The sequence below is a fragment of the Mustela lutreola genome, chromosome 9 (genome assembly GCF_030435805.1).
Source record: "Mustela lutreola isolate mMusLut2 chromosome 9, mMusLut2.pri, whole genome shotgun sequence".
Taxonomy (NCBI): domain Eukaryota; kingdom Metazoa; phylum Chordata; class Mammalia; order Carnivora; family Mustelidae; genus Mustela; species Mustela lutreola.
Window position 1 is genome coordinate 11,905,819 of NC_081298.1, and position 24,353 is coordinate 11,930,171.

General features: G+C 45.1%; 1 protein-coding gene across 1 annotated transcript in view; it reads right to left on the bottom strand.

The window, feature by feature from the left end:
* Positions 1-24,353, bottom strand: part of ARFGEF2 (ADP ribosylation factor guanine nucleotide exchange factor 2) — a 101,169-nt gene that overhangs the window by 44,120 nt on the left and 32,696 nt on the right. Inside the window, exons 7-21 of the mRNA XM_059132888.1 lie at positions 23,178-23,246; positions 21,258-21,409; positions 18,345-18,475; positions 17,034-17,268; positions 15,872-15,971; positions 14,994-15,133; positions 12,797-12,905; positions 12,175-12,358; positions 9,875-9,986; positions 9,157-9,362; positions 5,978-6,062; positions 5,704-5,875; positions 4,956-5,107; positions 3,587-3,715; positions 2,389-2,547 (exon numbers count right to left, since the gene is read on the bottom strand). Coding sequence (XP_058988871.1) covers positions 2,389-2,547; positions 3,587-3,715; positions 4,956-5,107; positions 5,704-5,875; positions 5,978-6,062; positions 9,157-9,362; positions 9,875-9,986; positions 12,175-12,358; positions 12,797-12,905; positions 14,994-15,133; positions 15,872-15,971; positions 17,034-17,268; positions 18,345-18,475; positions 21,258-21,409; positions 23,178-23,246 — 2,135 coding nt within the window. The remainder of the gene's footprint in view (positions 1-2,388; positions 2,548-3,586; positions 3,716-4,955; positions 5,108-5,703; positions 5,876-5,977; positions 6,063-9,156; positions 9,363-9,874; positions 9,987-12,174; positions 12,359-12,796; positions 12,906-14,993; positions 15,134-15,871; positions 15,972-17,033; positions 17,269-18,344; positions 18,476-21,257; positions 21,410-23,177; positions 23,247-24,353) is intronic.

Consider the following 24,353-nt stretch of genomic DNA (forward strand, 5'->3'; position numbering starts at 1 on the left):
GCATCCCCCACCAGGAAGTTGCCACCCGCTCTACTCAGCCCCTCCTTGTTCCCTCTCTATTCCACCCCTCAGACGCAAACGCTAGCCTCCCTGCTGCTCCGTTCACTTGCTATTCCTTACACTCTTCCCCACGGCTCACTCCCCGCTTAGATTCCCAGCTCACACATGTGTCCCTGAGACCTCTCTTGACTGCCCCGAGATTGCATGCACACCCTCTCTACTACCATTCCCTGGCCACAATTCCCCACCCCCCAGCCCTTACCACTTTTGGCCTTATGCCACATATTTGCTTGTTCTCGGCCTGAAGTACCAACAGGGCGTCAATGCTGTCTTGTTCACTGCTGGATCCCCTAGCACTTAAAATAGCTGGTGGTTATTACTCGGTTAACTGAGTGAATCAGAACATGTCCTGGAATGGGTGTGCAGTTGGAAAAATAATTGTAGCTTCCGGGCCCACGGGGTGGTTCTGGGGTGGAGAAGACAAACCTACACACAAGCCTTTTCTCAATGGGAGTTTATCTGAAGAAACAGACATGGGTCTTGACTTTTACTGGAGGAAAAACTGGTTGCCAGAAACTTTTCAAGGGACAGCATGGAGGTCTCCAGGTAAACCCTTCCTAAGGGATTTTCATGGGAACTTCTGACTAAAGCTGGGTTTTGCCTTTCATGCTGACGTTATGACCTGATCTCAGAACATGGGAGTCCACTATACCACTGAGTACGGCTTGGTACTGAGAAAGGTACTTACTTCTAGCAGACAGAGCCGTGCCCTGATTGCTCCACATACAACGATCCTACTAAATTATCACCAGTAAACTCCTATTAACTCCCTCCCTTTTCCAGAAGCGGAGGATGGCCAGCGTCTCAAGTATGTTGACAACTTGCAGCCAAGGACTTCTTGGCTCTAGCCTGATTTCTTTCTTTTTTTTTTTTTTTTTTTAAGATTTTATTTATTTATTTGACAGAGAGAGATCACAAGTAGGCAGAGAGGCAGGCAGAAAGAGAGAGGAGGAAGCAAGCCCCCCACCGAGCAGAGAGTCCGATGCGGGACTCAATCCCAGGACCCTGAGATCTTGACCCGAGCCGAAGGCAGCGGCTCAACCCACTGAGCCACCCAGGCGCCCTCTAGCCTGATTTCTGACCATCAAATAGGTGGTAATTCATTTTAACATTTCTGGGTGCTGCTATATCCATGGCAACCAGCAGGAACCCTATTGAGATCGTGCCTCTGAGGTTAAAAAAAGTTCTATGAGAGAAAGCAGCTATTTACTCATTCAGTACGTACTGTGACTCCTCAGAAAACAGGAATTTACTTAAAAACAAAACAAAGCAGCAGCAACAACAACAACAACAACAAAATGGCTCCTGGCTGGTTCAGTTGGTGGAACATGTGATTCTTGATCTTGGGGTCCTGAGTCTGAGCCCCACCCTGGGCACAGAGATAACTTAAAGAACAAAAACCAAAACCAAAACCCAACCGACCATCCCTCCCTACTCCGACCCACTCCATCTCTTCTAATACGGAAAACTCCAAGGGTGGGATGGAGGAAGGGAAGGCTGGGCGACAGGGGACAAAGGTACATGCCGCGATGAGCGGGAGGGGGAGGGCTAACACCTACCGGGTCCTCACCACCTGCCAAATGTAGTTCTGGGCCCCGGACAGGCCCTCCTTTCACCTCATGGCAACCCCACGAAGGTGCAGCCCGCATGGGACCTGTATACCACACAGGCAGGCAGAGCTGCAAACCCACACCGGACCGCAGCAGTCCAGCCTTCCCCCTTAAGGACTTGACCCCATGGGGGAGGAGGCAGCCACGTCCCCTCTAGGTACCCATGGTCCCCACCACTCTGCACACTCACCTCTACTCTTACAGTTTTTCTCTCTAAAGCAAGAAGCAATATGTGCAGACACCAGAGAAATCAGGTAATGTAATTTAAGGGAAAAAGGCAGAAAATAAATCTGCATAATTCTATCACTCGGGATTTTTAACACTTTTCCTTATCCTTTTCAGGTATGATTAGGAAAGAGATCAGGCTCCCAGGGATATTATGAGCTCCCAGGAGGAGCCCAAGGGCTTGGGGCAGTGGAAGGAAATCTGTTGCAAAAGCAAACTCATGCTAACCGGAGCTGGTGGCGGGGGTCGGGGGCGGGGGTGGTTGTGCTCTTGTGACATGGAGCATCTGGACGCACCCACCACAGGCCAGAGGCTGACTTTCAGAGACGTGAGGTATTTGTGCATAAAGGAAAAGCCAGAGTTAAAGCGAGACTTGACTCTAGTTGCAGAACTGGAACCGACCCAAGACAGAAGATGGACACTGAATGAGAGGAATGCTGGGAGTTCTCCTAACTAACAAAAGGCAATGATCAGGCTTTCAAAGGAAATGCACCTCGTGCCAGGAGTTCCCAAGGTAGTTGCCATCGGTGTGCGCCACTGTTATGAGCGTCTTTATGGTGTCGATGTTTTTCTGCTTCATTTCTGTGATGCTGGAGCTGGCCGTCAGCAGGGAGAAGCGAGCAAGAGCCTGAACATAAGCATCTCGTTCCAGCTGCAACAAAACCCAACCAGGAGAGCGTGCTGAGATGCCACCCTTAGCATGCCAGCTGGCACGTCCACGCACCTGTGTGTGCACAGGGCTCCTGATACCGTCTGTACACACAGCAACGTGCCAGTTCTTCCGTGCTGGTGTCTTCCTGCTACCCAGCATCCCCATGAGCCACGTGGCTGAAAGCTGGTTCTCTCCTTTGCACCTGACCTCAAACTTAAATTCCATGTTCACTTCCCTCTGGAGGGAGTAGGAGAGGAATCTGTAGAATGTTAAGAGTGCCACATACACTCTAGTTTCTGGAACACCCCTGCAATGTAGGCCTATTTCCTCAACTCTACAGAAGAGGGACCAAGGATGTCTTAGAGAGGAGCTGGTTGGGCCAATGTCATGTGGCTAAAGAAGCAGCAGGGCTAGGTTTTGCAAGCCAGACTGCCTGATGTCAAAGCCTGGGAGCTTGGTACAGAAGAAAATGTCTAACTGTAAAATACACAGGAATAGAACATTCGAGTTTTTCAAAATAAATGGGTGCAAGTTCTTACTTGGGAAATAATGGGTGGGACTGACAGCCTCCTAACTGGTAAGTTTGAGAATTGTACTCAATTCTCAAAGGATCAGTTGTTTGAATTTTTTCAAGATGCAAAGGTTTACAGACATACTTATTTTGCAGTAAATTGTTTCCCCCAGAGAAGACTTGGAAATGAAGGACATTATAATAAAAACTGATCTTAAAAGGAAAAGTAATATTTTAGCACAAGGGCAGGCTAATTAGGCAGGCAGATAGGAAGTCTGTTTTGTCGAATGCAATCAAGTGGCTTAGACCCCACCTACCCGCTGAGGAGGGTTACAATCCAAATCTCCAGTTTCCCCCTAACGAGCCTGTTGTCAGCATAAATCCGTGGGCTTCTTCTCAGCAGGCATGAGTAGGTAGTTTGCTGAGACTTTCTGGCTAATTGGAAGTGTCTGATAGTTTCTGAGTTTTGCCAAATCTGAAAGAACACAGCCCACCAGGCTCTCTGGAGCCCTGCTAACTTCCACCCACCTGCATTCCAAAGATGCAGGCAATCCGGATTGCGCATCGGATGCCCTCCAAACACAGGGAGGCCACCTCCGTATCGTCACAGTTCTGCAGTCCGATGCTGTAGGCTGCCAACAGCGGCGTCCACACCAGCTGAAAGGAAGTGAGGGTTCCATCATGTCTAGGGTTTCAGCATGGAGAAAGCACTCAGAGGTGACGCTGTTCGTTATGAACACAGCCAGCATGCCAAGTTCACTCCTATTTTGATTTCAATCTATGCCGTTCACAATATAAAATGATTCCTCAACTGTTGTCAAAGGTATCACTACAGATACACTCCTCACTACACGTATGGTTCAAAAGGAAGGAAGAGAAATACGTGGGGAGTGTGCCACCACCACGTCTACGTGCATTCGTGGCAGACATCACTCATCAACAGGCTAGTCCGTTCCCTGCGAAGTCTACTCAGGGCAGAAGAATGGTTCTTGCACAGTGTATCGGGCAGGCAGTGCCCATTAGGCTGGCACAGGGAATAAAACCTACACACATCGGGGTGTCGTACGTAGCAGAGCAGCTCCCTCGCTGCGATCTATTGAAAGTCAGCCCTTGACACAAGGGCTTGAAAATAAATAAATAAATAAATAAATAAAATAAAAATAAAAATTAAAGAAATAAAATATTAAGACAAAAAAAAAAAAAAACCTACACACAACTCATACTCTATAGTTTTTTGAAAAGCACCTAATTCAAATTATTTAGACTTTACTTTTCCTCCAATTTTCCTGTGAATGCCCTGGAAATAAAAGGTTCACAAGAATCTACAAGTGCTCAACTAATAGGATATTGACAGCTACTACAAAAATACCTTAGAGAAAAACTATGCGTTATGTCTACAAGGCACATATCTGTTCTAGACTTTAAAAAAGGAGACACTTCAGGATATTGTCTTTTTACCTCCAACTAGTTTCATCTGGTAAACTCACCCGGAGGCCACAAAGGTGAGAGGTCAAAATGAAACTATCTGTTTACCCTGAATGGCTCTTCATTCATTCAGTAGCACCCAGCAGCCCCGACAACAACCCTGTGCTTGTCCCCATTTTACAGATGAGGAACACAGAGAGGCTGAGTAAGCTGACCAAGGTCACAGAGCTCCAAGGTGGCAAAGGCAGGATGCAAACCATCCATTCTGACTATGGGGCCCATGCTGGCACACGCCCCATGCCATCAAAGGGCTTCTGGGAAGGACTCGCTTGAGTTACTGTCCAGACAGAAGCACCCAGACCTGACCTCTCCTCTCCTCCACCTCTTCGCCATTACAGAGTCTCTGGTTGGCTTCTAGCCGGCCCCCTCCAGAGTCAGGCCGAGCCAGGTCCTGGCTTCTCAGGATACTCACTTTGAACATCGGGCGGACATGGTCCAAGTGAGTGGCGCTGGTGAATGGGGCCTTGGCATGGCTCACGGCCTCCATTAGCGCTTTGGCCGTTCTGGCCATCTGCTCCATCTCCAGGTTGTACAGCAGCCGTCTCTGTTTTTCACTAGCTACGCCTACAGAGAAATGAGAATCTAATAGCAGCCGCTGATACCCACTGAGTGCTCGCTGTGGGCTAGGCATGGTTTTAAAAGATTTACAATGGTTAAGTCACAAATCTTCCTGAGCCCCTTCATGAGTGTGTTCCCAACAGTACCCTTTTACTGACGGGGGAAATGAGGCACAGACAGGCTCAGCTCTCTGACCAGGGACACACACCCAGTAAGGAGTGGAGGTGGGACTGACCCCAGCCAGTGTGGCTCTGCAGCCTGTGCTATCGGTCTCTGCGCTCTGCTGAAGCCAAGAGTGTCACGGGCCTTCCCCCATAGAATTCTCAAAGTTAGCACCATCACCACTGGCATTAAAGCAGTTTTAAGGAACACTGAGTGGGATAATTTAGCTCTCAGATTACTCATTTTAAATACCTTCTTGTAGCTAATCACAAATCTAGCAAGAAGATGGTTATGAGAAAATCAACATAATCACCCTGATTTAAACACATTAACTATTCAGATATCCAGATATGCAAATTAAATCATCAGGAGACTTAATCATGCAATCTGATACACTTAAATATTAGGATTAATAGGAATAATTTGTCAGTAGACCTTACTCTGCTTAGCAGATTTGGTTGCGATTGTATGCTCCTTTGTTTCTTTCATGGCAATTTTCTTGCCTTCTATTTCTTCGTAGATGCTCGAGAGATACTCTTCCGGGAGATCTTTACTATCGTTGATACCCCGATTCATTTTAATGTATTGTTCTTTTGTCATTTTATTTTTTACCTGAAATTTAAAAAAATTAAAAACCATTCAGAAAACATCCAATGGCCCAAATAAAACTCCTCATTTAGCTACTACATCGTATCAATCATTAAAATACTTTACCTGAGGGCTGTGCAAGTCGGTGGTTAGCATGATAATTGAGTACGCTAGGACATATGCAGTGTCAGCGCTAGCAAACAGGGTTTGCCTGGAAGAGAAGGTTCCAGATGTAAGAACATGCGCTGAGAAGAGGCTAGTGGAGACACGCTGCACTGAAAACAGGCCGACTGTTCCACATGTTGCCAAACTAGTCAAGAGTGTTCATGCTTTTAGCACCACTGAAGAGTAACTAATGTCCTTAAGTGTAGAAAAAGCTAATTAAGAAATTGTGTCAGGTTTTAGGTTTCTTTGAACAAAGCAGTTTTAAGTCAAGTTTTAATTTTTTTTTAAGGTTTTATTTATTTGACAGAGATCACAAGTAGGCAGAGAGGCAGGTGGGGGAGGGGCGGGGGGGAAGCAGGTTCCCTGCTGAGCAGAGAGCCCAACGAGGGGCTTGATCCCAGGACCCCGGGACCATGACCTGAGCTGAAGGCAGAGGCTTTAACCCACTGAGCCACCTAGGTGCCCCTTAAGTCAAGTTTTATTTTTATTATTATTTTTTTAAAAGGTTTTATTTATTTATTTGACAGAGATCACAAGTAGGCAGAGAGAGAGAGAGGAGGAGGAGGCAGGCTTCCCGATGAGCAGAAAGCCTGAGGCGGGGCTTGATCCCAGGACTCTGGGATCATGACCTGAGCCGAAGGCAGAGGCTTTAACCCACTGAGCCACCCAGGTACCCCTTAAGGTTTTTTTTGTTTTTTTTTTTAAAGATTTTATTTATTTATTTGACACAGAGAGATCACAAGTAGGCAGAGAGGCAGGCAGAGAGAGGAGGAAGCAGGCTCCCTGCTGAGCAGAGAGCCCGATGCGGGACTTGATCCCAGGACCCTGAGATCATGACCCGAGCTGAAGGCAGCAGCTTAACCCACTGAGCCACCCAGGTGCCCCTTAAGTCAAGTTTTAAAGAAGATTCTCAAGGTACAGCCAGAACCCTGGGTTACAGTGTGGCAAGCAAGGCACCTGGAGACAAAATGCAGAGACCCTCACTCTGACCATGACGGTAAGGCCCCCGGACAGTCTGCACCCTCATGCTTCACCTGCCTCACCCTGGTCCTATTCCTGAGAGCATCTACTTTGTGCTGGACCCTGGGGAGAAAGAGGATGAAAACTATTGTTCACGGCACCTGGCCGGCTCAGTCAGTAGAGCGTGAAATTCTTGATCCTGCACTTTATAGGTCCAAGCCCCATGCTGGGAGCAGGTATTACTTAAAAAAAAAAAAAAACAAAAAACAGAGAGAGAAAGAAAACTGCTGTTCAGTTATTCATTATTTACAGCTTACACTACCCATTGCAATACTGAACAGCAGAAATTTGAAAAAAAATATTTATGTTGTTCTATATAATATGCTGGTGAAAAGTCTGACTTTTTTTGCCTTGGGCAGGAAAAGATAAAAATGTGTGGCTACACAGCCTCGAAATACATGGATCTAAAGCTACAAAAACTGGTCTGTCCAAACCATCCCAGGAAGGAAAGGGAGAAACTCTGAAGAACGTAATAAAAGGTCTGAATTCTAACATGAAACAATCTAACATGTTTAGCCATTAAGAGAAACAGAGCAAGGTCCCCAGAACTTCTCCTCTGCCTTCACAGCACATTCTAACGTCTACTGCGTCAGTGACCAGTGCTGCCCCGATGACCATGCATCTAATGGGAATAGCTCGCTATGCACCTGGAGGAGCAGAACCAATTAATATGAAAACCAAGTTGACCGGGCAGGCAAACTGTTATTAAAAATTTCCACATCGGGGCACCTGGGTGGCTCAGAGGGTTAAGCCTCTGCCTTTGGCTCAAGTCATGATCTCAGGGTCCTGGGATCAAGCCCCACATCGGCTCTCTGCTCAGTGGGGAGCCTCTTTCCCTCACCCCCTGTCTGCCTCTCTGCCTACCTGTAATCTCTGTCAAACAAATTAATAAAATCTTTAAAAAAATAAAAATTCTTCATCATGTTCACAGTACACTCAGACACTCTTCACTTCATGCCCAGGGAAAAGAGTGTGAGCTTTTGAGACAGACAATTCAACCCTGCTCTGCTACTTAACCAGCTGATTAACTCTGGCGGGTTGCTCAATCTCCCAGAGCCTCAGTTTCCTCTCCAAAAAAATGGACACACTACTCCCAGCTTACCATTAATTAAATGAAATGTATATAAAACCCATGGCATGGCTGACATACAGGAAATATGTTTTTTTGTTTTTTGTTTGAGGATTTATTTCGTTTAGACAGAGAGAGCATGTGCATGCACACGCATCGGGGAGGAGGGCCAAAAGGAGAAATAGTCTTAAGCAGACTTCCCACTGAGTACAGAGCCTGACACGTGGCTTGATCGCATGAACCTGAGACCACAACCTGTGTTGAAACCAAGAGTCAGATGCTCAATTTACTGTGCCATTCAGGTGCCCCAGGGGATGTCTAATAAAGGTTAGTTCTCTTTTTAATTTCCACTTCCTACAAAATCATGGGATGCCTGGGTGGCTCAGCAGGTTAGGCATCTGCCTTCAGCTCAGGTCATGATCCCGGGGTTCTGGGATCGAGTCCCGCACTGGACTCCCTGCTTGGCAGGGAGCCTGCTTCTCCTTCTGCCTGCTGCTGCCTTGCTTGTGCTCGCTCACTCTCAATCTCTGACAAATAAATAAAATATTAAACAAACAAACAAAAAACACGACGTACCCACCAAAAGAGGCCCTAAGATGAAATCATGCACTTAGGCAGGTTTTATTAGTTATGTGGCCATTTCTGGAACCTGTTCATCAGTATCTAACCAAAGAAATACCCAAATCCTTGAGATCTACCCCATATGTTAAATCAAGGAGCTGTTCTTAATTAAGAAAGAGGTGCCCAAGGGCCTCTTCTCAACTCATAAAATTACTCTTATCAAGATAGCATGGGCTCTACCTGTGTGAACATGGACAAGTTACTTAGCCTCTCTGATTCTCAACTGCCTTGACTGCAGAAAGGGGACACAAGAGAAGCTGTGAGGTCTTACCTGAGATAATCCCTCAGCAGTATCAGGCACATTGTAACAGAAACTTTAGTTGTTTGGTGCAGATTTAGAACGATTAAACTCAACTCCCAACCCAATTAAGATCAGGGCTCCGAGGCAGGCAAAAAGATGACATGGAAAGGACATGGACACAGCGCTCACCCCTGGTTGCATTCTATGTATCTCGCAGCAAATTTCTCCATTAATCGATCAATCTTCTGGGCTTCCCCAGGTAGACGGAAACCTTCTAGAAACGTCCGCAGGGCTGAGACAAATTCCTTTTCGCAGAAGTCAAGTTGATCCACATAGGCATACATCACTTCCTTGTTGAACCTTGTGCTGTCTCCCAGAAAATCACCTACTTGGGTCTGAAACATATACACCCACTCATGTCTAGAAACTGTCACATGTGAACCAACAGTAAGACACACTTCAGGCAGAGTGGGGAGGAAGAGCGCACTGCTCTCAACACTGAGAAGAGGCTGGCCTGCTAGAAAAGCTGAGACTCCACGCCTGCCCACCCACCTACCCATTCCAGGCTCAGTCTATCCTGTCTCAGAATAGGAGGAGGCGGCACGGGAAACTTAAAGATGAAAGAATGATGGGACATACTCAGGAAGGAGGTCAGCTGCAGACAGGCAGCCAGAAGTTTCTAGCAGTCAAGGGACACTTCAAGCTCTGACACTGTTCTAGCAAGTACACAACCAGCTCTTAGGAGCTTTTCGCGAAGCTGGCCAAAGGAGTAAGCAGGACTGCTATGACCAGGGGTGTGGACAATAGCCACTGCACTCGGCGTCAACCACACTTTAGGTTAAAGCTAGGGGGCATCTCGGAATCACCTGATAAAACCAACACGCAAGCGTCCAACCCCAAGCCTTACAGAATCAAGGCGCTCCTCCTGATGCAGAAATTGGGCAATGTCTTCAACTGATGTTCCCAGCATGCCTTGCTCCTGGAGAAACTGGATGCCTCTCTTGGGTTTCTTGTTGAAACTGTTTCAAGAAGAGACAGGACATGGGTTACTTATTTCAAAATCTGGAGGACAGAAAAAGCTAGCCTTTGAGGCACGAACAAGTCATCAGCTATCAGCTCAGGAAGGTCCTGTGTGTCCTGCCAGCTTCTCTCAATTTCACCTTCAGTTTCTGACCTAGCTACAGCAGAGTCTGATGGCCATCAGCAAACATCTGTTTACCTCCTCTCCAACACTAACAGAGCTCTAGATGTTCACCCAGGCACACAACGCCCTGATTTAAAAGCTACATTTTCCTGCCTTTAGAAAAATTAAACTCAACTCCTAACCAAACTAAGATCAGTGCTCTGAGGTAGGTATCAGTAGGTATCAATGCTCTAAGGAAGTATTTTCGTACTTCCTTAAGTATGGCCATGTGATGTTTGAGCAGAAATGGTAATGGGTACTTCTAGGCAGGATCCTTAGTAAACAAAGCTGGCTTGGCTGGGAGGTATATTCCTTTTGTACTTTCCCCTTTATTCGTTACTGTATGTGTGATGGCTGGTGCTCTAGCAATCACCTTAGACCATGAGGCAATGCTGAAAGTGAAAACTGTGTTAAGGATGGTGAAACAGAGGTGCTCCTGGCTAGCTCAGCTGGTTAAACATCTAATTCTTGATTTTGGCTCAGATCATAATTCTAGGATGAGACTGAGCCCCGTGTCTGGCTCTGTGCTGGGTGTGGAGCCTGCTTAAGATTCTCTCTCTCTTCCTGCCCTCCACCAATTTAAAAAAAAAAAAAAAAGGATGGCAAAGGAGAAAAAGTAAATAGCCTGGATCTTTGATGTCCCTGAGAGCCAGTACAACAGCCCTAGACCATCCATGTTGGGATTTCCTTTAACAGGGCTTAATTAAGTACTGTTTGTATTTCCTGGTCAACATAGGCGTACTCCACTATGGATAAGCTCAATGTGCTATTTACCAGGCCCTGCACTGGAGGACGCTATGTGCTGGGGCAAGAGACACACAGGAAGGACATGGATCAGGCGCAAGCAAGGGCAGCCGCAGACAGGTGGCTACAGAAGGCCTCCTTGAGGAAGAGAGGTTTTGCCAAGCCTGAGGGAGGAAAAAGACCCAGGAGTGTTCCAAGCAGAGGGCACTGTGGTGAGAGGGGCTCAAGGTGTTCAAGGGACTGAAGCGCACAGTGTGACTCGGGTACTGGCAGGAGATGAGGTCAGTGGGGTGGGGACCAAATCAGGCTGTGAGGAGGAGAGGGAAACCTGGAATGATTGTAGGCGGTGGAGGGATAAGACCTGATTTAAATTTTTAAAAGATTAGCTCCTGTGGGGAGAATAGAAATGAGATCAACACTTCAATTAATAAGTACCGTAACATCAGCTTTTAAAACAAACTGAATTTACTAAGTCAACTAATCATTAAGAAGTTGGACAGGGTATGAGACTGAGTTTAATATTTCTGTGTGTAAAAGACTGGGGCGCCTGGGTGGCTTAGTGGGTTAAAGCCTCTGCCTTCGGTTCAGGTCATGATATCAGGGTCCTGGGAGTGAGCCCCATATCCAGCTCTCTGCTCAGCGGGAAGCCTGCTTCCCCCCTCTCTCTCTCTGCCTGCCTCTCTGCCTACTTGTGATCTCTGCTGTAACAAATGAATAAATAAAATCTAAATAAAAAAAAAGACTGGAAAAAACACATTAAGATTTACTAATGCCTGTAATGACAATGCGCTTATGAGAAAATATCATTTTTCCAAGATACACAACTGAGGTATTATGATGGGAGCAGATTACTTTCAAATGGTTCAGAAAAAATTATACATAGATAACACTAATATGGCAAGAGTTCATTCTTCCGTATGTTGGAACTGTTCATAAGATATAGTCGGAAAAAAGTTACCAGTGGTGATTTCCTTTTGGTAATAATTATATGACTGATTAAACATACTTGCTTCATACTTTTATTTTCTAAACTGGTTTAATTTCTTACATTAGGTAAAATAAAAATAAAAACTATACAAAGCTATTAAATTCTAATCTCAAACTGCCTCTCCTTCTCCCACTCTCTCAGTCTGACTGGCTCAGTCTGGCTTGGCTGTGAGTGCCAGCACTGGCCTTCTGTAACAGTCCTTCCCCTAGTGGAGTCAGTCCCAGGTTCCCAGAGAAGATGTGGCTTTGTCAGAGGCCCCAAGAGATTCAGCTGGAGTAGCAGCCATACTCACAGCTCGATGCCATGTTCGATAATCTCCTTTTGTTGTTTGATGACCTCAAACTGCTCCGGATCATCCTGGACAGCCATCTGGGTCCCCGAGGACAGTGTGGACTCCATGGACGTCACACTGCTCCGCCTTGCCATGTCAAGGCCTTTCCCGTCCCCCAGTTCCTGATCTGTGGGCCTCTCCTGACCTGCAATGACATAAGAGCAAAGGGAACCAAATCAACAGATGGGACACAGACACACCTGAGCTCAGGCCAGGCTCTCTGGTTCCCTTTTCCAGACCTGTAACAACACCTGAAAAGTGTGGTATTGGTGCAAGAACAGACAAACCCATAGAATGGAACAGAAAATTCAGAAACAGACTTACACAGGGAAATCTGGCATATCATAAAGGTGGTGAGGGAAGAAAAGACTACTAAAAAAAATCAGAACTGTTTTTCCATTTGGGAATATGACATCAGAGCGCAACTCATACGATTCTCCCCAAATTCCAGATGAATTAAAAAGCGAAAGCTTTAAGGCATTCAGCAAACTACAGAGTTTTGCTAATTTTAAGACAGTAACACAAAGATGACTTTCCCAACAGTCCTGTTGAATGGAGGTGACGGCGTGGCAAGCCCTCTCACCGAGGCTGGTCTGGTGGTTGGGATTCACATACAGGTCTTTGCTCCACTCCACCATGCACTTGAGAATGGACACGAGGCACTCCAAACCTTTCTTCCTCAGACTGAGCTCCTGAAGGACAGAAGGGACATGGCACAGAGACTTAACAGATAAACTGAGTGCAGAAATCTACAGGACTATTAGGGACAAGACCGAAACAAACATTGACAGTCAGTGCTATTAAGCAAAGAACCTAAGGAAAAGTTAACAGGTGACATAAGTATTAAGGGCTCATTGCAAAAACCCTGAAAATCTCTAAAGCTGTTCATTACAAATACCCTAGTAAAAAACAGGAGATGTGTGCTTTCCTAAAAGGAACAGCATTATCTGGAATTTTTTTTTTTTTTTTTTTAAAGTAAATGTCTATGCCCAACACTGGGCTTGAACTCATGACTCCAAGATCAAGAGCTGCATGCTCTGTGTGCCTGGGTGGCTCAGTCCGTTAGGCCTCTACCTTCGGCTACGGTCATGATCTCAGGGTCCTGGGATCGAGCCCCACATCAGGCTCTCTGCTCAGTGGACAGCCTGCTTCACAACCCCCCTCTCTGCCTGCCTCTCTGCCTACTTGTGATCTCTCTCTCTGTCAAATAAATAAATAAAATCTTAAAAAAAAAAAAAAAAAAAAAAAGAGTTGCATCTTCTACCTACGGAGCCAGCCAGGTACCCCAAGTGTCATCTGGATTTCTGAAAGGAAGATATTCACTGCTTATATAATTTAAAAAACACTTCAGTCACTTTCCTTTTTAATAAACCAATAGGGTTGAGTCACCTGAGTGGCTCGGTTGGTTAAGCATCCGACAGTTGGTTTCAGCTCAGGTCCTGATCTCAGGGTCATGAGATACAGTCCCACATCAGGCTCAGCGCTCAGTACAGAGTCTGCTTGGGATTCTCTTCCTCCCTCTTGCTCCCCCTCCGCCCCTTCCTCCCCTTGTGCATATACATGCGCACACTCTCGAATAAATATAGATCTTAACCAGTAACACCCCCCCCCAAAAAAAGAGAAAAGAATTTTCCATAATGCAACAGATGAGTGATTCTGGACACATTATTCCTCTTCAAACACTCACAAATGCATTACATTTTAAGGTTTGCTCTACAAATAAAAATACTAGTTTTTAAAAAGTAGCATTTCTTAAAAAAATTGAACATGAATCACAGATAATCTAAAGAAATGCAAATATTTTCTACTCAAAACAGCACCGATGGTGGCACAGATTTCTCTGTGAATCTAATGACGGCCACGGACCTTCTAGGGAAAATGCCCATTCACCAATATTCTACATGTAATGCCAGGCAGCCCATAGACCTTCTGACCAGCTCCTTCAGAAACCTTAGCTTAAGATCCTCTTCTCTGTGTGGGCACTCTAATGAGGCAACTGGATAAGAGACAATTTCCTTTGCCTTACTGGAGCCTAGGAGCCTGTTTTCATACAAGCTTTCGAAAGGTGACTGAGTAAACTGATTTCCTACAGGTCTCGGCTCAAATGTCACCTTCTCAGAAAGACCACCTCCGTGACCCCGTTAAAAATAACAGCACCATTTCTAGCCCTCTTTTATCTGTGCTTTATTCTTCTCTGTGGCTTACTCCTCCGTTGCTGCCCACAGCAGTTGTACACATTCATGGGCACTGCATTTTGTTCACTGCTGTGTTCCAGCACCAAGGACAGTGCCAGCCTGGAATACAGTGGCGCTCAATAAACGTTTATAGAGATGAATGCACTTTATTATTATTTTTCTCAAATGGATCCTTAAAAATAAAAATCCACGCTGGCCATGGAGCCTATCGCAGGGTTTGAACTCACGACCTTGAGATCAAGACCTGAGCTAAGAGTCAGACCCCTAATCAAATGAGCCACCCAGACACCATGAAGCAAATGCACTTTAAGTATAAATGCAGGAGGAGCACCTGGTTGGTTCAGCCAGTTAAGCAGCTGCTTTCTGCTCAAGTCATGATTCCAGGTTCTGGGAATGGAGCCCTGCATGGGGCGTCCATGCTCAGCAGGGAGTCTGCTCCTCTCTCTCCCTCTGACCCTCCCCCTGCTCGTGCTCCTGTTCTCTCAAATGAATAAAAAAATCTTAAAAAAAAAATATACACACACACACACACAAATATATATACACACACACATACATATAAATGGGAGTTTTCAGTGTTTTTACCTGCAGAGGAGTCATTCCTAGCTCGTGTCCACTTCTTCCCTGAGCGATTTTGGATAAATCATTCACAAGGCGCTCAAAAATGTTAGCAGCATTTAAATCACAGTCGTAGTTGACATAAATATCTACAACACACTGGGCGTCTTGGAAAATAACACAGAGATATTAGAAATTCTGATCCAACAGACATGGCAATTACATTTTCTTATTAAATTATATTCTTTCTTCAAAACTGCTTCCCAGTGAATCACTGACTCAGGTAGACACGAATCCCTCAGGAAACGTGTGTCAGATGTACTACAAGTCTGGGGAGGCCCTCTTTTGACGCCTGCCTCGGCACTCACTGACTCTCGAGCAGCTTACTCTGCCTCTTCAAAGCTCTCTTCCTCATAAGAAAGGGATAACAATTGTCCAATCCACCTCTTGAAGTTGTGTCATTTGTGGAATTATGTCTGATGACAGACAAGTGGGAGGCTTGGTAACCAGCCACACAACTGTATGGTGATAAGGGAAATCCGAATTGACCTTGGGATTCAATCGAGGGCTGGCAGCACCTCAGACCCTGTGACTGACAAAGTGTTCAGTTTGTAGGTGGAGTGACCATGTATCCTGCTTTTGTAGGAGCAGGGGGCTTCCCAGGGTGTGGGACTTTCTGTGTGAAGACCACAAGGTCCGGGTCAACCAGACGGAGCTGGTCATCCTCTAAAGGAGAAGAGGAGTAGGACTAGATGTCCCACTAATGGGAAAGCATTGGGCTTTCAGGTGAGGCTTTCCCAGAGCAATATTAAAACTCTAAAAGCAGGAGGTAAAGGTCTCAATCTGGATTTTAGAAAAGCATTTCTGGGTAAGTCAATGGATGAGCACCCTCAGAGTGAAAATACCTGCACAGATCCTTGTCAGAGTCTGAATGACCATCCACCTGTGCTCAAAAGAACTTGTTGATGTTTCTAAAATGTTCAGGAAAATCTCTTTGAAAAAGACCTACATGACACAGAGACAAAGGGGACACCAATTAATACCATTTAAATTGGGGCTCAAAAACCACAAAGGCTGGAGGGGGACCAGGCAGCTCCAACGAGGGAGGGAGCCTTGGGAGATGTAAAGGAGCAGCGCGTACACACACACACACGCACTGCTGAGGCATGTCAGAACCCTGGCCTCCCGGGGGAACAGCTAGCCGGGCAGGACCACAGCAATTGGAGGATGGAGCCCCACTAGAGGAGCCCCTCAGCAACCAGCAAGAGCTGCCAGGCTAAGAAAAGGACTAGCATTACGGTTTTGAGAGAAACCAGAGATCTGGACTGTCATGTAAAATAAGTTACTTCTCAATTTGCCAACTAAATCAGATTACTTCAAACGATGTACAGGCTAAACACACATGTTCAGGGGACTGAGACTAGCCCTTGGGTCATTCGATTTAAACTTTGGGTTAAAATGAGAGGCACCTCAGCCATCAAAAGAAATGAAATCTTGCCATTTGCAATGACGTGGATGGAACTAGAGGGTATTATGCTGAGTGAAGTAAGTCAATCGGAGAAAGACAATTATCATATGTTCTCCCTGTGATGCAACATGGGGGGGGGGTTGGGGGGTAGAAAAGAAAAAATGAAAGAAGATGGGATCGGGAGGGAGACAAACCACAAAAGACTCCATCTCCAAAAACAGACTGAGGGTTGCTGGGGGGGAGGGGAATCAGGAGAGGGTGGTGGGGATATGGACATTGGAGAGGGTATGTGCTGTGGTGAGTGCTGTGAAATGTGTAAACCTGGTGATTCACAGACCTGTACCCCTGGGGATAAAAATACATTATATGTTTATAAAAAAATTTAAAAACTAATAAAAAAAAAAAAGAAAGGCAACTAACATCTGGGGGCAGGAACTTTGAGGAAAAGGTAGTCTCTCTCTCTGGGGTGCCAGCAAGTAGACCATGTAAGTCTAGTACCTGATGACTATGTCACCAGGATTTAACTCTTTGTGTATAAACACTATACAAAAAAAGAAACAAAACAAAAAGAACCCCCCAAATCATTGTGGAGTCCATACCTCTATTTGCATTTTCAAGTGCATTTTGAAGTTTGAAAGAAGAGTAAGAAAAATGGCAAGAGAGAGTTCAAAGACATCAGGCACTGAAGAGACGCCATTTTTGGACAATGCCACGCAAAGATACTGCTTGATCGCGTTGATGAACATCTCGTGAGTCCTGAAGACCGGGCCAGCGTTCTGCAGGACGGACAGGAGCAGCTGCAGGGAAACCACTTTGGAGCGCAGCTCATGGGATCTGGCAAAGGGAAAGATGGCGACAGTGCTAGAAGATTCCATTTTAAAGAGTGCATTTCTTGAGAAGGCCTCACTCCTCGACCAGCGAGCTGAGTTTTCTGAGAGCCAATGAGTTAAGAATTGGCACCAGCATCTAGATGCCAAGAGCGTGAGGGCAGATGGCATGAGGTGGCTCCTCCGGGGACCCGTAAGCCCGTGAGGACAAGAGCTGCTAACTCCCACTATCCTTTTCCTCGCCCTGCCATAAAACAGGGGATGCAGCGGGAGCAGAGGAAGCATAAACTTACGGGCTCTGTTACTTTACATCACACCCGTGAGACTAACCCCTGCGTCCTGCTCTGTCCTTATGGACAAACAGAAACAGTGCTCTTTATTCACCCACAGGCCTGGAAAGAAGGAAATGTTCCTGAATCCTCTCCTTAATGGTCATGATATCTCAACAGGAGAGTTGAGGATTATTGTTAGCAAGAACAAGGGCAATAAAACTCATGAAGTGCCGGGCCCCACACTCAGGATGCGCTGATACCACTTCATATCATGGACCCTGTAAGGCAATTTCTCACATCCCCACTTTTCAGATGAAGTTCGGTAACGCCTGCAGCTGTGGAGGAGCCAGGAGTAAATGCGGCTCTCTGGCTCCATAGCCCTACCGGCTCTGCAGTAACCGGTTCACTATGAAGCAAGGTTTGGCTTCTCTGGGTTGCCTCTGGGGCTTAAACCTATACCCATGGAGCAGAGGTTTCTCAGCAGGGCAGGGAAGTGAGGTTTATACAAATCCTGCCCCTGCCCACCCTGCATTAGATTAAATTCGTTAGTCGGGAAAAAGAGAGTAACACATTCAGTATAGTAACACTTTCTCATATATAAGCCAAGGAAAGTAGCACTGGGCAAAATCATGGTTGGTGTGGACACAGAGACAATCTATTATAAAAGGGCTGTAGGGACAGCAGGAGTCTGAAAACTGTAAATTCCTGCATTCACACCAATCATGGGACAAGGCACTGGGGTATCTCGGAAGCCCCAACATCCTCCTGAGTCATCTCAGTCACACACGGCCAAGAACTGGTGTCTGCTTACTTTGGATCTGGGGGGCCTTCAGCAAGGGGTTTCATGGACAGCTTGCAAAGGGAGCGAAACACCAGGAAGGCGTCCTTCTGCAGAATGTGAGAGAACCTAGCAGCCACTTGATGTCCCTGTGCATCTGATTCCTGAGGTTAGAAACAAATAAGAGAAAAATTAAGGGGTCAAAACAAAATTATTTTTCAAAAATAAAGAATGTAATTATTTCATGGAAATTTAAAATTCTGTTATTCAATGGGGAAGTGAGGAATGTGGGGGAGGGGACAATATGCCAAAACAGGAGCTATGGGGGAGTCATTCTGGCAATTCTAAAACCTTGTTCCTTGTTCTTCAAAAAGTGGGCATGGATGGCTTAAAATGATAAATGAGCAAATGTTAAACCATTAAAAATCTAAGACAAACACAGCTGACCCTTGAACAACACGGGTTTGCACTGCACAGGGCCACATTGGTTTTTCTCTTGTGATTTTTTTCTCTAGTCTACTTTATTCTAAGAATACAGTATATAATACATACATGAAATACGTGTCAATCAATTGTGTATGCTATTGGTGAGGCTTCTGGTCAATAGCAGGCTATCAGTGGTTAAGTTCCGGGAGAGTGAAAAGTTAAACGCGGATTTTCAGCCGCATGGTAGGGGAGTGTCCTTGCCCCTAGCCCCCGTGTTATTTAAGGGTCACGTGTACAAGTTAATTATATTAGTTTGGATAACAGTATTTCTGAGAACACTACTGCAGGATAGATGGGGGCGAAACGACAGGCATTTGAAAATAGACTTCTTTAACTAAAAAAGTAAGCTGCTTTAAAAAATTTTTTTAAAAAATCTGTAACGTATGAAAAAGACTAGTATGCTCGACGTACAAAAAGTTCTTATAATTCATTAAGGAAATTACAGAAACCTTCCACCCAAATGAAAAGCAGGCAAAAAAAATGAATAAGCAATTCACCAGGAAATGCAAATGACAGATTAACCTAAATAATGTTACTACTAATTATTACGGCGGGATCTTTCTCCCATCAGACCACCAAAATCTGGAATGAAGGCTATTGCCCAATTTTAATGAGGGAATGGGGAAATGAGCACTGATTGCCTACAAGTGGGCAGAGATTCGAGCATTACCTTCCCAGCAGGCTAATGTGATGTTAAGGAACAAAAGCCTGAAAGCTTCCAACTCGTGACCCAGCAATATCACTTGTAGGAATTTATCCTAAAGAAAGAATTAAGGATGTGCACAAGGTTTATCTATAAGGATGCTCATTATAGAACTATTTCCCGTGATTAAAAAAAACCGAAGTAACATAAAAACCTAACAGGGAATTGGCAAAAGAGATTATGGCAATCTACAGGACAGAATTTTACATGACCACTGAAACAGTTAGGTCTGTATGTACTGACGTGGAAAGATGCCCATAAAACGGTGTTGAGTAAACAAAGCAAGTCACAGCCTAGTACAAAAGGCAAGAGTCCTTTATGCGGACAGGAGTACATCTGTAAGGACGTTCTTAATGGGGATGACGTAATTCCATGGAGACTGCTATAGAATGAATGCTTATGCTCCCTCCACCTCCATTCACAGGCTGACATCTAACCCTCAAAGTGATGGCATCTGGAAGTGGGGCTTAAGAGAGAGGAGTCCTCATGAATGGCATTAGTGTCCTTAAGAAGACAGCCACTTGGGTGCCTCGGTCGCTCAGTGGGTTAAAGCCTTTGCCTTTGCCTCAGGTTGTGGTCTCAGGGTCCTGGGATCAAGCCCCACACGGGGCTCTCTGCTTCCACATGGGGAGCCTGCTTCCTCCTCTCTCCCTGCCTGCTTCTCTCTCTGAGTACTTGTAATCTCTGTCTATCAAATAAATAAATAAACAAATAAATCTATCTTAAAAAAAAAAAAAAAAAAGACAGCCATTTTATGCATCAGGAAACAGGCCCTCACCAGACACCAAAACTGTTGATACCTTTATCTTGGGACTTCCCAGCGTCCAGAACTGTGAGAGATAAATTTCTATCATTTATAAGCCACCCAATCTATGGTATTCTGTTACGGCAACCCAAAGAGACTAAGACAGGGTCAGGTATTGGTTCCTGGTGGAGGGGTAGGGGAGTTAGGGGTGGAAAAAATCTTATTCTTTGTATGTATAAAGTACAGGTACATGTATAATCATAAATAGATACCCAGTTTATCAGTGGCTTTAAAATTCATGAAAGGGGATGGTGTATCAGGTAAAGAAATCTATCAAAAGGCTGGGGGGTTGAACACCCGTGAAAAGGTAGAGAGAGTGGTTTCAGGTGGGATGTTAACATCATATTTCTCCCTGTTCTGAATGTTTATATATAGCATTTTCAAGAAAACAACAAAGCTATTTAAAAAAAATAATGTGGCAGACACATCTATGGGTCTGAAAGGATATTCATAATATACACTAAGTTTCAAAAGCAGGTTACAAAACAGCAGTATACCATGTGATTATATTTAAGTGGAAAAAAATGAGAGGGAGAGAAAAATCTAGAAAGATATAAGTAATAGTTAATGAGGGTTATCGCTAGGTTAGGGGATTATGGATGACTTTTATTTCCCTATTTTTCCTTCTCTCTATTTTCTGATTCTTCTATAATGAATGTATATGAGAGAAAAGAGAAAGGCCAGGAAATCTAAGTTTTTAAAAGTCTGAATAAACAAGGTTAGTAACAAAGGTTAGTAATAAACAGGGTTTAGTAACAATGCTATATACACCAGGAGCACTTCCAAGAATGTCACCTACTAATACAAAGCGCTTGAGGCAAGGACTGTGTGACTGACTGAGTAAGGTCTGCTGGTTTTCACTCACTGCTTCTGCTAGAGATTTAATTGTGCATCTTCTAAAAAAAAGTAAAAATCCAAATGGGTCTGTATAAGAGGAGAATCACCAACATACCAGATTATCTGCTGACGACAAGGACTGCCTGTCATCTGCTATCCCGTTGGTCTGGGAATTTTCATCAGCTGCTGGGGGAACAGCACCTTCCTGGCACTCCAGTTCACCCAGGACCTGCTCGGGTTCTGTCAGGCCGCGCTTCTGTGCTGCTTCTTAAAACACAGGTGCAAAAAAAAAATCATCACCAGGTTAGCACTCACCCCAAAAGCTCTGACACCAGGGAGCAGTTACTCACATCATCTTCCAGCTCCTGCTTTTTCCCCTCTCCCTTTGCTACCACCCTAGGAGACTGACATAATATTACTGAGAAAGGCTTAACTGAAGTGGTTTTTATTTTTTTTATTTTATTTTTTTTAATATTTTATTTATTTATTTGACAGAGAGAGATCACAGAGGCAGGCAGAGAGAGAGGAGGAAGCAGGCTCCCCGCTGAGCAGAGAGCCCGATGCGGGACTCAATCCCAGGACCCTGAGATCATGACCTGAGCCGAAGGCAGCGGCTTAACCCACTGAGCCACCCAGGCGCCCCCTGAAGTGGTTTTTAGGCTCTACATGTGTCTACTACCCACATACCCCAGAGGTTTCATTCACACTGCAGGCCATGTCAGTGCTGCCTCTAGAAATGAGCAATACAGTAGCCCTGCCCACCCCTGTCCACTTCTGGAAAAGCTTAGAAACAGCTCAGCATGAAAAGCACAGATTTTTTTTTTTTAAATGCTACTGATATAGTGGTTAGAGAAAAGCCATATAAATGAAAAGAGTTGGCAGTTACGACAGAATACCTCAGTCACAAGGAGGAAAAAAAAAACAAAGTAGACCTGAGCTTCCTGGCAGCCGTGTGAAAAAGGGAAAGACAAAGAATTAAAATTATTCTATTTTAAAGACATTGCTACCAGGACATACATTTCTACATTCTATTAAGTAATTTTATATAATTCTACATTAAATAAATAATGAAATCTATGAATACAGATTAGTGGTAACCTAAATGAACAAAAGAATAGGGCTTAGAGCAGTGGGTCAAACTTCTCAGACTGTCACCCACAGTAAGAAATACATTTTAAAAATCATGACCCCTGGAGCTCCTGGTTGGCTCTGTTGGTTATGCGTCTGCCTTTGGCTCAGGTCATGATTCCAGGGTCCTGGGATCAAGTCCCACATCAGGTTCCCTGCTCAGCGGGGAGCCTGCTTCTCCCTCTCCCTCTGCCCTACCTGTTTGTGCTCTCTCTCAAATAAATAAATGAAATCTTTAGAAGAAAGAAATAAAAAAAAGAGAAAAACTGATTATAACTCTCTGCTAAATTAATGATTTTAGACCCATTAATGGTTTATTGCCACTGGAGTCAAGTATTCAACACACAGCCATTTACCCAAGATTTTGGGCAAAAACAACAACAAAAAACTCTTCCAATAGTCATTCTGAGCTCTACAAGTTTCGTTCCACTGAAACCACACCATAAAACCGAGGGAGCTATGAATGAAGTCTAAGAAAATGGACAAAGCTTCTCTGTGCATCTGATACCTGTTGACGTGGGGACTGTCCCCTTGACACATCAGTGGCTAGCCATGAACATTCAGTAGCAATGGACACCACCTCAGGATTCACAGCCACTCCTGGAAAATGCTGGATATATCTGGGAGTGGCCTCTGTCTTCCATGTGAAACACCCAATTCTAGCATCGTCAGACTGCTTGAACCCAGCCCCAATGAGAATAAAATTAATGACTAAAAAGATACTTTTTTGGATATTTAGAAATATCCTTTTCAGATTTTTCTGAATCTCACAGGGAAGACAGGCAGATACGAGCAGACTCAGTTTCTATGCCTTCACTGGGGGTTGGCATTCCGTCACTAAAAGTATCTGGCCAAGGACGTTTTTGGAGCAGCGAGGAGGGGGAGAGGCTGGGTTCTTGGTTCTTACCTTTAACAGCAGATGTGACCACATCTTCTAAGATCTCCTTCACCACCTCCTGGGCCCCGTCATCAGTCCCTACACACAGCAAAAGACACAAACACGAACATGTGGGTATTTCCCAGGAAACCAAAGGGGGAGAAGGAGGTCACATCTCAGGAGGCAAAGGGGGCGCACAAGTCCTCTCCGAAGCCCAATCTGATTATGCCAAAAGAAAACAAGACCTGTGCAATCTGGAAACTCTTAGGCAGCATCTGCTATGACTTTGAGTTTCCCTCTGTGGATCACTCTTCCTTGCTAAAGCCCTCTCCACCACCCCCGCGTTGGACGCAGGAGCTGGATTTTACCCAGCTATGCTTCTCAGCAGAACAAAGGATGGAGCTTTCTCTTGCGCCTTCACCTCGAGCACCCCAGGGCCTTGGGAAGTGACAAGCCTCCTGTTGCTTCGCTTCCTTCGCACTCAAAACCACCCAGAACTCAGCATGAGATGTCTAATGTGGTAACTGAGGATTTACTACATTTTAAATTGAACTGTTCTGTCAGCGGTTAACTGCTTAAGTGGGAGAGCTTCGGCACCAGTTGTTTTGGGAGAACGAGTCAACGCTCCTGGACTAGACTTTTAGGAGTCAACATGAGTGATTCCTCAAACATCCCATTGACCAAAAAGGCCACTACATTAAACCGAACCAAAATAAGCCTGCAAATTCTTTTTGAATTCAGTAAGGCCTTCCGGTCAAGTCCCTATTTTTATGAGTTCTGTGTTTGATCCACAAGGTCCCAGAGAGCAATACAAAGTATTTTCATTTCCACGGAGCAGCTGACACCCCCCAAACTATTTATTTGCCACCAACCCCCAAGCTTCACTGAGGTACGACTGGCAAGTAAAACCACCATAACTATTTAGATGGGTAAGTCAATCTCCATGGAAAATATGGATGTTGCACACTTTCCTTAGAGGGCAGAAAAGAACTCGGGGAAAAAAGAAAGCCAGCGGCCACGGTTATAATCTCCTGCTCCCACATCTTCGTCTAAACAACGTGGTTTAGAATAGATGGGTGTGTGAGCACGTTTCAGGTGCTCTCGGGCCACCTTCGTCATGTTTGCTGTTTTCACCATCACGAGTATCGGTACGTCACACATGTACAGTTACCACTGCTACTCACTCACTCACCTCAGGCAAGACCA